At 43.9% G+C, this 12060-nt stretch overlaps 1 protein-coding gene across 1 annotated transcript in view; it reads right to left on the bottom strand.

Moving 5' to 3' along the window:
- Window positions 1-376: 376 nt before the first annotated feature.
- The window catches only part of LOC144893281 (uncharacterized), a 1021022-nt gene continuing 1009338 nt past the window's right edge, over window positions 377-12060 (bottom strand). Inside the window, exon 2 of the mRNA XM_078783319.1 lies at window positions 377-404. Coding sequence (XP_078639445.1) covers window positions 384-404 — 21 coding nt within the window. The 3' untranslated portion in view covers window positions 377-383. The remainder of the gene's footprint in view (window positions 405-12060) is intronic.

Raw genomic sequence — 12060 nt, 5'->3', positions numbered from 1 at the left:
AGAACCTGAGGTACTTGCAGCGGCAGGTGCAGAAGAAGGACGTCCACACCTCTTATGAAGATGCTGGGTGTCGCCATGTTCGCAGGCTTTCTGGTGGCGAACTCTAGCACGCTCCAGGTGAGCAGTGTTGCATGTAGATCCATAACATGCCCGGTGCCACTTTGCTTTATTGTTCCTCAAGTCAGTGGCAGTGAAACAGCTTAATCGTTCGCTGATCTGTTTGAAGTCGGCATCACCATATCGTGCCCTCTCCTGGATGAACTGGAGAAACTTTGCATATGAGCCCAGTGCTGGCTCAGTCACTAGTGCACCTTGGGGATCCTGGCACTGAATGCAAAGTGTGAAATCAGTTTCTTTCTTGGTTTTCTTGCTTTTTGGCTCCATCATAGCTCAGGGTCACGAATCTGGAACATACAAATAACAAATAACAATTAAGATAGATGTGCATTAAGTTAGATTTTGGACACTGGTTCGGCTGTGCCATAAAAACCTATTTTTATCCCTTGTAGGTTATTAAAGAAGGTTTCATTCAATTCTCTATCCCCAAAAATGTACAACTGGACACCAGAATCGAAACTCTAGGTCATTTAGAAGCCAAGATAATGGAATTTTACGTTTTCGACATCCGCCATTTTGAAAATCCAAAATGGCCGCCATAAAGAACTTGAAACAATTGGAGACATATTTTTTCTAGAACTTATATCATCCCTAAAGACAGCCCAACCAGTGTCCAAAAATTAACAAGCAATTTCACCGGGCATTTCAATCTGCTACATTGGCCCCCCCACTAACAGCTGAGTAGAGGATATAGTACACTGCTTGTACATTGTGGCTTTGAAGTTCTTCCATAATAAATGCTTGATCACAGAGGACATCCATGAGAACATAATAGAAACACTTGACGATTATGACGTTTTGTATGTAGGATTGGGTAGGACCTTAGATAGGGACCTAAAAGGATTGGAGATAGAGGGGTACATGGTTATTGCAAACGATGGGAGGTAGCTGTGATGGATCAGTGATTGCATGGGACACCTGTGCCATGATTGTGAAGTCTGTTTGTTCAGTCCTCACACTTCGTTTTCATGTTCGCCCTCTGACCCCCACCCCTTAATTTGTCTTTCAACACATGCGTACACACACACACACACACACACACACACACACACACACACACACACACACACACACACACACACTAATTATTCTACGACAGCAGAAACTTTTTGAATCAAAAGACTCAAGATCCTTGATACTTAAACCCCTCAAGACCATTAAAAACACCATTAGACCCTCAATAACCTTAAACCACTTCAGACACTCAAGACCCCGTTACACTCTCATGGTCCTTAAGACCCCTTGCTATGAGCCGAGCTTTTTAATAACTAATTACGATGAACTTTTTGATTGCACCAAGGATGCCTTTTCTGAGATCAAACAATCCCCATGACACGTCACATTTCGTGACGTTTCATGGTTTTCTACAGTAGTAATATTGCTTTATTGCATGTAAAGTATGATCCTCTCCTCCATCCCCCACCTCCATCCACAGGTTTTCTATAAAAGATTTGCCTTGCTTACGAAGCTATTCAGGTAGAAGCCCTGCTTTGCATGACATGCTAAGGTAACAGTGTAAGTAACGCAGGCAACACCAACGTATGAATTCATCCGGTAATTAAAAGCGAACAAAAAGGCAATGGCACAAAAGTATTTCAATCCGGAGGCCTAAAGTCGAGCACACGGGCATAAGCAAGCACCAAGATGGCGAATGCTCTCCTGCCTCCCCTGTAAATGACAACATCGTAGCCGTTAGTGGTTGTTAATTATAGCCTCATTATATGATATATTTTCATTTTCTTTGTACTGCAACTGGTAATGTTAAATTTAATCAACTGATGTCTTGATTTATTTCTGACGCATTTCCGGTCATACAGTACGTCGTTCTTGGCGAGGACCGCACATCGATATATATATATATATCGATGGGACCGCATCGCAACATCGCAACTTTGTGTACATACGAGATCAGGAAATAGTGCTCTATATTACCACTGATTTGTATCGATATACATTAGTTTGAACACTTTGTTACCACAATATGTGTTTGTCAAGGCCAGAGTTATGTATTGGAATACTTTGTAATGTACGTGTGTGATTATTTAGACCATGTTTGAAAGTGGGCCTAACGCCTTTTATTCATTCGCCACACGTCTTTGAACGGGAGAATGGCAACTCGTCTTTAGAGCCCAGGAAAAATGAGGCAACAAGGTATTATTTCATTATAATTCAGTGCATAAATATGTCGGACATCGATGGAACAAAGTATGATGTGGTTTCAAGGGTTTTAATGTCAAGCTTTAGTATTGTTTAATTTCGGTTCTCTCCTCAGCCCTCATGTTTCTGGGCCCAAGCCGTGTGCTTTTGAGTTCATGTGTCATGCTATATGTCTCTGTCAATTGGAAAGTTGAACGATTGAGGTATACAGTGCATTCAGAAAGTATTCAGACCCCTTCACTTTTTTCACATTTTGTTATATTGCAGCCTTATGCTGAAATCGTTTAAATTCATTTCTTCCCTCATCAATCTACATTCAATACCCCATAATGACAAAGAGAAAACAGGATTTTAGAAAGTTTTGCAAATTTATTAAAAAGAAAAAATAGTCAGGTTCACTATGTTTTATCGTTCAAAATTTTGGTAGATTAGCAAAACTATACATTTTTGGAATATTCAGAGCATGAGGAATCCAAAAATTAATGTTTACATTTGCGAAGACACCTTTGCGAAAATGACCCTCAGGACAGTGATGAAGATCTGTAAAAGCATATTCCTGAACTGTATAGACCTAATAGATCCTGTGTATAGGACTTATAGTTCAATCTGATACTACCTATAACTTCCTATAACAACCTATAACTTCAAAGGACTTGCAATATCATGTATTATGTAATACAGTTATATCACAAATATAAAGACAATGGTTTTCAATTACCTCTGTTTGTTGCTTTTCTATAACACTGAGCACTATTTTGAGGCCTTTATTGGATTCCTTGACCCAGAAAACATAGGATTAGCATATTTAATTAAGTCTCTAGGTTGACTAGAAGCCGAGATCGCGCAAAATATGTATTTTATGGCGGCCATTTTCAAAATCCAAAATGGCGGCCATGCAGGTGTCTGTGCAAATGCCAACATTGATTTTCAGATTCTCCATGCTCTGATGATTCCAAAGATGTACAGGTTTGCTAATCCCAAAATTTTGAAAGAAATTTTATTTGTTAACAAAGTGAACCTGACTAAAACGGAAATATCACATTTACATAAGTATTCATACCCTTTGCTATGACACTTGAAATTTAGCTCGGGTGCCTCCCATTTTTCTTGATCATCTTTGAGATGTTTCTACACCTTGATTGGAGTCCACCTGTGGTAAATTCAATTGATTGGACATGATTTGGAAAGGCACACACCTGTCTATATAAGGTCTCACAGCTGACAATGCATATCAGATCAAAACCCAAGCCATGAGGTCGAAGGAACTGCCTGCGGAGCTCAGAGACAGGATTGTGTCGAGGCACAGATCTGGGGAAGCCTACAAAAATTTCTGCTGCATTGAAGGTTCCCAAGAGCACAGTGGCCTCCATAATTCTTAAATGGAAGAAGTTTGGAACAACCAGGACTCTTCCTAGAGCTGGCCGCCCGGCCAAACTGAGCAATCGGGAGAGAAGGGCCTTGGTAAGAGAGGTGACCAAGAACCCGATGGTCACTCTGGCTGAGCTCCAGAGATCCTGTGTGGAGATGGGAGAAACTTCCAGAAGGACAACCATCACTGCAACACTCCACCGATCTGAGCTTTATGGCAGAGTGGCCAGACAGAAGCCAAACAGTTCAATCTTGGTTTCTTCAGACCACAGAATCTTGTTTCTCAGTCGGAGTCCTTTAGGTGCTTTTTTGCAAACTCCAAGCGGGCTTTCATGTGTCTTTCACTGAGGAGAGGCTTCCGTCTGGGGTTAGAGGTGGGGAAGGGGGGGGAGGGAGGGGGGAGGCAGGAGAGGAAGGGGGTTCATATCTATGCTGGTGGGTGATGCCGATCAGGAAGAACAAGAAGCCGTACTACCAAATTCGTACACTTCCGGAATTGTTTGATTTATTTGTATTCAAATCTGGTGATTGTTTTGTATTTATTTATGCGAATGTGTACTTGTATATAACTGTTTTTAATTTCAAATGGCATAGGCACTATCGAGCGGTTTTTGTTTTTTTTTTACTCCAAAAAAACGATCTTTTTTTTTCATAGTTTTTTTTTTTGGCCTAAAACACTCAGAGGCACTCACTGATGAACCTCTGAAAGTTTGACGAAGATCCGTTCAGCCATCTCTGAGAAAAATGGTGACACACACAGACAGACATCTTTCTTTATCACGTGACACAAACACACACCTGAAGGTGACACACACAGTGATGTGAAAAAGTAAGTACACCCCATGTAATGTTTTGACTTTTTCAACATATTTCAACATACAGCTATTTGATCTTCATTTCAACAATATTGATAGATAAAGGTGATATAATATAACAAATATCATGAAACATTTACATTTGGTAGTCCATTGTATAATTTAAATAAACATAAATGCAAATTTCGCATGTGGAAAAAGTAAGTACACCCTTGGCTATAATAGGTGGTATTTCCACCTTTGGCAGAAATAACCTCGGGTCATTGTCATAACCTCGGCTATAATAGGGTCATTGTCATGTTGCAAGGTCCACCTTCGGTTGAGCTTCAACTTTCTGACAGATGGCCTCACATTATCCTCAAGCACCCTCTGGTACAATGAAGAATTCTTAGTGGATTCTATGATGGTGAGCTGCCCAGGCCCTGATGCAGCAAAGCTGCCCCAAACCATAATATTTCCACCACCATGCTTTACAGCTGGTATCAGGTTCTTGTGGTCAAATGCTGTCTTTGGCTTTCGCCAAACATGTCTTCTGGTACTGTGGCCAAATAGCTCTACCTTTGACTCATCGGTCCAGAGCACATTGTTCCAGAAGTGCTGGTCTTTGCCTCGGTGTTCATTGGCAAACTTTAGTCTTGCCCTGATGTTCTTTCTGGACAGCAAAGGTTTCCTCCTGGCACACCTCCCATGTAGATCAAATTTGTGCAGCCTCTTTCTAATGGTAGACTCATGCACTTTTTTTTCTTTTTTTTTTGTATACTGAATCGAGGCTCGTGAAAGAGCTAACATTTATATCACAAACAAATCAACTAGACAAACAAAATTTATAAAAAGAGGGAGCGGAAGACAAGATGGGGAGAGAAGGGGAAGCACACAAACACAACATTTGAGAGCAGGGAGATGTGTGGGAGGGAGAGAGCTTGGGGGGAGGAGGCGTGGGAAGGGGGGGGGGGGGGAGAGAAGTATAAAACACAAGGACACCAAGGACTTCCAGGACAAAAGTTGGTATTTCAAAAAAATGGATTTGGGGTTAAATTAGCGGGGGTAGAAAAGATCAAGGTTTTGGATGGGGGAAGATAAGAGATGGTGGTGAACAGCTGTTTTAAAGACCTCGAGGGTGGAGTGGGATTGAAGAGAGTGAGGGAGTTTGTTCCAGAGGTGGGAGAAAAGAGGAATGAAGGAGTGAAGGTGAGCAGAGAGTCTTGATTTTGGCAGTTTAACCATAAGAGGGTTGCAGGCAGATCTTGTGTGACCTGTAGGAATATTTGGGGGACAGAGCCCAGAGAGAGCTGGGGGGGGGGGGGCAAGGCCAGAGAGGAGTCGGTAGAAGACGGAAAGTCGGTAGAAGACCAACCTGCCTGCGGTGAGTGAGTGAAAGGCCCTTGGAGTTAGCTTCATTGCGGGAGATTCCAATGATTCTGAACGCTTTCGTTTCAACAGCGTGAAGACGAGCTTTGTGTGAGGCAGGAGCACCAGCCCAGAGGGGAGAGCAGTATTCAATTGAGCTGCGGATGAAAGCCTTGTATGTGGTGAGGAGCTCAGGTGTGCCAAGGAAGGACTTCGCATGACGGAGGATGCCCAGTCGGCGACTGGCTTTGGAGGCCAGATTTGAAATGTGGTTTTCCCAGGAAAGATCATGGCAGATAGTGAGACCCAAAAGCTTGAGTGACAGAACTTCTTTGAAAGGATTATTCAGAAAGTGGATGGGAGGGTTGTCCAGTCAGTCTTTTCGGAGAGACATCGTAAGAGTGTGAGATTTGTCAGGATTGAAAGACATGTTCCACTTGTTTGCCCAGTCTGTGATTTTGTCCAGGTCTGCAGAGAGTGAGGAGGCTGCAGACTGCCGATCTGAGGGATGAGGAATGGAGTGACAGAGAGTAGAGTCATCAGCAAAGAGATAGAGAGGATTTTTAAGAGAGTCAGGGAGATCATTGATGAAGACCAGAAAAAGCACAGGGCCCAGAACACTGCCTTGGGGAACTCCAGCCTGAACAGGAAGAGGAGATGAGAGAAACCCATTCAGGGCCACACGTTGACTACGACTAGAGAGGAAGTCTGCCAGCCATGCGTGGAGATTTCCATGGATACCAAAGGAGGAGAGTTTGGTGAGCAGAGCGGGGTGCCAGACCGTATCGAAGGCATGTGATATGTCATCAAGGGAGACAGCTCTAATTTCCTGTTTGGCATTGAGGACCTCCATCCATTGTTGAGAAAGCAGAAGCAGCATGTCCAGAGTAGATTGACCAGGTCTGAAACCAAATTGATGATCAGAGATCAAGCCATTGGAGAAGAGGAAAGATTTCATATCTGAAGCAATGATGGATTCCATGACTTTGCTGATAATTGGGAGAAGGCTGATTGGTCTGTAGTTGCTAGGATCTGTTTTTGCACCTTTTTGTGCAAAGCGGTGATGTTGGCTCATTGCCAAGCAGATGGCAGATGACCTTGAGCAAAAGAGAGGGTGAAGAGAACAGAGAGAGGGAGTGAAAGAGTGGAAGAACAGGATTTTAGGACCCGTGGGCTGATGCCGTCAGGTCCAGTTGCAGAATCAGAGTCGAGGGTTGACAGAAACTTTTCCACCTTGTCAGGAAGAAAGGACACAGAGTCCAGGAGCAGCTGGGTACATCTGGGAACGGTGGATACAGAGAGGGATGGGTTTGGGACACAAGATTTAGAGGCAAACACAGAGTTGAGGCATTCAGCTTTTTCACGTGCGAAGTCAGCCGTGTTGCCGTTTGAGGTGAGGGAGGGGATGGAGGGGGAACAAACACCAGAAACAGATTTGACCAGACGCCACCAGAATTTGGAAGAGGGAGACAGATAAGAGAGTTCGGTCTTGAGAACGGAGAGATATTGTTTCCTGGCTCTACTGAGGGTGGACACACACTTGTTTCGGGCTTTGTGAAAGAAATGAGATTTCCTTCCGTTGGATTTGCTTTCCAGGAGACAAAAGCAAGTTGTTTCTGGGCAACAGCCTCACCACAAGATTCCGTGTACCATGGACGGGAGGAAGGGTATGACAACTGAAGACGAGATGGGATAAATCTGTGCATGAGAGAGAGCAATTTACTTTGGAAGAATTCCCAGGATGAGTTGATGTCAGAGGCGGTAGAGATGGGAGACCAGTCCAGATGATTGATGGCTGCTTGAAGACCGTACCAGTTGGCCTGAAGGAAATGCCAGACTCGTCGACGCTGAGGAGGCTCTCTGAGAATGGTCAGAGAGATGTCCACTTTAACAAGCACATGATCAGATGAGCCGATTGGGGCAGAAGAAGAGCAGCAGACATTTTCAGGGAAATTAGTCATAACCAAGTCCAGAAGAGAAAATGCTCCGTTGACTGAGATCTGGGTCGGGAAATTGACAGATTGTGTCAGTCCCAGTGAGTCGCAGAAGTCCTTTGCTGAAGAGCCATGGCTAGTGAGAGAGAAACCCACACCCAGCCAACTGGCATGGTGACAATTGAAATCACCACATATGAGGAAGAGAGAGTTGGGATGGGTAGATAGAAGTTGGTCCATATTATCAGACAGCGAGATGTAGATGGAGTCATCACTGTTTGGTGGACGGTACAACACACATATGCACAAAAGGTGGGAGCGAAGTGGAAGCCGTAGCCAAAGGTATTCCTGGGGGTGAGGTGGAGAGAGGGCAGTGCAGGGCGAGTGAGGAAGAGAGTTTTTTTTTTATAAAGATAGCAACCCCACCTCCAGGACGAGGCTCAGGTCTATCATACCGGAGGAGGGAGTAACCTGGGAGAGATACCAAGGAATCAGAGACATCATGAAGGAGGAAAGTTTCTGTGAAGCAGATCACGTCTGGTTTGTCATAAGCAACCTGTAGGAAGAGATCATTCAAGTTTGAGCGAAGGCCCCGGATGTTTGAGGTCCATACAGTTAATGAAGAGGAAGGGGGAGCATCGGATACAGAACGGGGGGGGGGGGGGGGTAGGGTAATATGTGGAAGAGGAGAAAGAGGTAGGGAGAGCTGTTGAAGGTTTGTCAGATATTTCAGAATAGCATGGAGAAAGGGAAGAATGGGGTGGACAAAAGGTTTGATGGTGATTGGGTGAGGCACAGTGAGGTGTTATTTGAGGAGGGGGAAGAGCGAGGCAGAAGGTTGGGGGAGATGAAGGTGAAAGTTGGAAGGGGGAAAAAGCGGGGAGGACGCTTTGAGGAGGAGGGGTGAGAGGGGAGTCTCGGAGGGGAGGAGCGAGGGAGAGACTCGGAGGGGAGGGGTGTGGGGGGAGTTTAGGAGGGAAGGGGCAAGGGGGGAGATTTGAGAGGGATGGGTGATGGGGAAGTTTTGGAGGGGAGGGGCAAGGGGGAAGATTTGAAAGGGATGGGTTATGCGGAAGATGTGGAGGGGAGGGGCATGGGGGAATATTTGAAAGAGATGAAATGGCATCAACAGTGGCAAGAGCTACCTGTAGGTCCCATGATGACATTCTGGGGTTCTTCGAGACTTCTTTCAGAAACTTGCGGTCTGCTCTCGGGCTGAACTTGCTGGGGCGGCCTGGCCTGAACAAGTTGGCAGTTGTTTGGAATCTTCTCCACTTGTAGATGATCTTCCGGACAGTCGAATGATTGATTTCAAATTGTTTGGAGATCTTTCTTAATCGCTCCCCAGACTCGTAGGCATCTATAACCTTCTTTCTGAAGGCCTCAGAGAGCTCTTTTGATCTCGGTATGGTGACGCCGCACACTTCAACAACAAAGAGCAAACCAAACTAAATGTCTGAGGTTTAAATAAGACAGGTTCCTCCAAGATCCTCTCGAACGATGTTCTAATCATTTGCACCTGAACTGGTGCACCTGATTCTAATTTTAGGTATTTGAAGTCGTGGTAAATGTAGGGGTGTACTTACTTTTTCCACATGCGAAATTTTCATTTATGTTTATTTCAATAATGTAATGAAACATTTTGGATCATTTGGAACATTTTAGATCTGAGAAGATCTCAGACACACATAGTAATGAAGTCTGAGAACAGTCACAGCATGTCCAAAAGCTTTATTGCAAAAGAGGATTACAACATGTAGAAAATATATTTCCTATTCTCCACCTCCATCCCTTTTCCCTGTTCTCCATCTCCGCAACACCACTAATATGCACTTTGAGTTTCAGACTATACCTAGCCCAATAAAATAACCAAATAAAATATTGAATTCCAGAAACAGCTTAAATACTTGTAAATCATAATGGAGTTGTCCATTGCTCTGTTCTTGGTGGAAGGGATAAATTAACAAGTTATTTTCTGCTTTTTTTTTTATTCCTTTCAATTACATGTAGGAAGCTTTTCTGCATACAGAGCCATTATCCCTGGAATTTATTTGTTTATCTGTGAACTACTTTGGGCTGATAATTATTGATCTGTAAATGCAAAGGGTTTAATTCGAAGTGCAACAAATGGCGTGTAAAATGCATTGCTTGAGAAAATAGCAGCAACAGAATTGCATTTGGTAAACGACAATTACAAAACCCCAACATTATAAACACTGCCTGACAAACGAGTATTGCATATTAAAATGAAAGCAAAATTAATCCTATAAAAAACAAAAATTAAAACTATTTATCCAACGATAAATAATTATCTTCCATTTGTTTTAATCATTTGCTGATTACAACTAATCAGTCAACTTAAATATCCTCTTTTCTTCTACCGGTGGTAATTTTGTCAGAGTACTAACATAAAACTTCAAAAAACCAAGAAAGTCCTTGAAAAAACAATTTCGTGAATCTTCCCAAATATCCAACAACAGGTTTTCAACCCAACTAAGAACCGGTATATCTAATAACTTACATATATAATCCAACAATGGAATGCGCGACAAACCAACAACCTCATATTTTTTGTATACTTTGTTGAGGCTCATATAAGAGCTAAAACATACAACATATTATAAAGGGAGCGGGAAGCAAGAGGGGGAGAGAGAGGGAAGCATAACAACAGTAGGGACCAGGGACCTCAGGAGATCTGTGGAAGGCAGAGGGCTGGGGCAGGGTAGACGGGATAACCAAGATAACCAAGGACACAAGGACTTTCAGGAAAGAAAACAGAGAGTTTGAAGGAGGTGGGTTTGGAGTGGATTAACGAGGGTAGAAAAGATCAAGGTTTTGGATGGGGGAAGATATGAGATGGTGGTAAACAGCTGGTTTGAAGATCTGGAGCGATGAGTGTGATTGAAGAAACTGTGGGAGTTTGTTCCAAAGGCAGGAGAAAACAGGAGTGAAAGAGTGAAGAAGAGCAGTGAGTCTTGATTTTGGCAGATTTCACCGGAAGAGGGTTGATTGCAGATCTTGTGCGTCCTGCAGGAATATTTGGGGGACAGAGCACAGACAGAGCTGGGGGAGCTAGGCCAGAGAGGAGTCGGTAGAAGACAGAAAGACCACCAACCTGCCTGCCGTGAGAGAGTGAAAGGCCCTCAGAATCAGCTTCATCGGGGGAGATAGTAATGATTCTAAAAGCTTTGGATTCAACAGCATAGAGCTGAGCTAGGTGTGAGGCAGGAGCACCAGCCCAGAGAGGAGAGCAGTATTCCATCAAGCTACAGATGAAAGCTTTGTAAGTGGTGAGTAGCTTAGTAGTGCCGAGGAAGGACTTCACACGACGAAGAATGCCTGGTCAGTGACTGGCTTTGGAGGCCATCTTTGAAATGTGGTTTTCCCAAGAATGAACATGGCAGATAGTGAGACCCAAAAGCTTGAGTGACAGAACTTCTTCGAGAGGGTTGTTGAGAAAATAGATGGGAGGGTTTTCCAGATGGTCTTTTCGGAGAGACATAGTGAGAATGTGAGATTTGTCAGGATGGAAAGAAATGTTACACATATTTGACCAGCTTGTGATTTTATTAGGGCCTGTAGAGAGTGAATAGGCTGCTGCCTGCTCATCTGAGGGTTAAGAGATGGAGCAGGAGAGGGTGAAGTCATCAGCAAAATGAAAAAGAGGATTTTCCAGAGAGATCATTGATGAAGATTAGAAAAAGCACAGGGTTGAGAACACTGCCTGGAGGAACTCCAGCCTGGAAGGAAGAGGAGATGAGATGATTCCATTGAGAGCCATACGTTGACTACAACAGGAGAGGAAGTCAAAGAGCCATGCATGGAGGTTTCCATGGATACCATAGGAGGAGAGTTTGGTGAGCAGGGCAGCGTGCCAGACCGTATCGAAGTCATGAGATATGTCAAGGGAGACAGCTCTGATTTCTTGTTTGGCGTCGATGACCTCCATCCGTTGTTCAGACAGAAGAAGTAGCATGTCCAGAGTAGAGTGGCCTGGTCTGAATCCGAATTGATGATCAGGGATCAAGCCATTGGAGAAGAGGAAGGATTTGATATCCGAAGTGTTAATGGATTCCATGACCTTGCTGATGATTGTGATCAGGCTGATTGGTCTGTAGTTGTAAGGAACTGTTTTTGCATTTTTTGTGTGTAAAGCAGTAATGTTGGCTGATTTCCAAGCAGATGGCAGGTGACCTTGAGCAAAAGGAGAGGGTGAATAGAACAGAGAGAGAGGGTGAGATGGAGCGGCAGAGCAGAATTTTAGGACCCGTGGGCTGATGCCGTCTGGTCCAGTTGCAGAATCAGAGTCGAGGTTCGACAAA

This window comes from Myxine glutinosa, chromosome 8 (assembly GCF_964187855.1).
Source record: "Myxine glutinosa chromosome 8, kmMyxGlut1.1, whole genome shotgun sequence".
Classification (NCBI taxonomy): domain Eukaryota; kingdom Metazoa; phylum Chordata; class Myxini; order Myxiniformes; family Myxinidae; genus Myxine; species Myxine glutinosa.
This window is presented reverse-complemented; position numbering and strand designations above follow the sequence as displayed.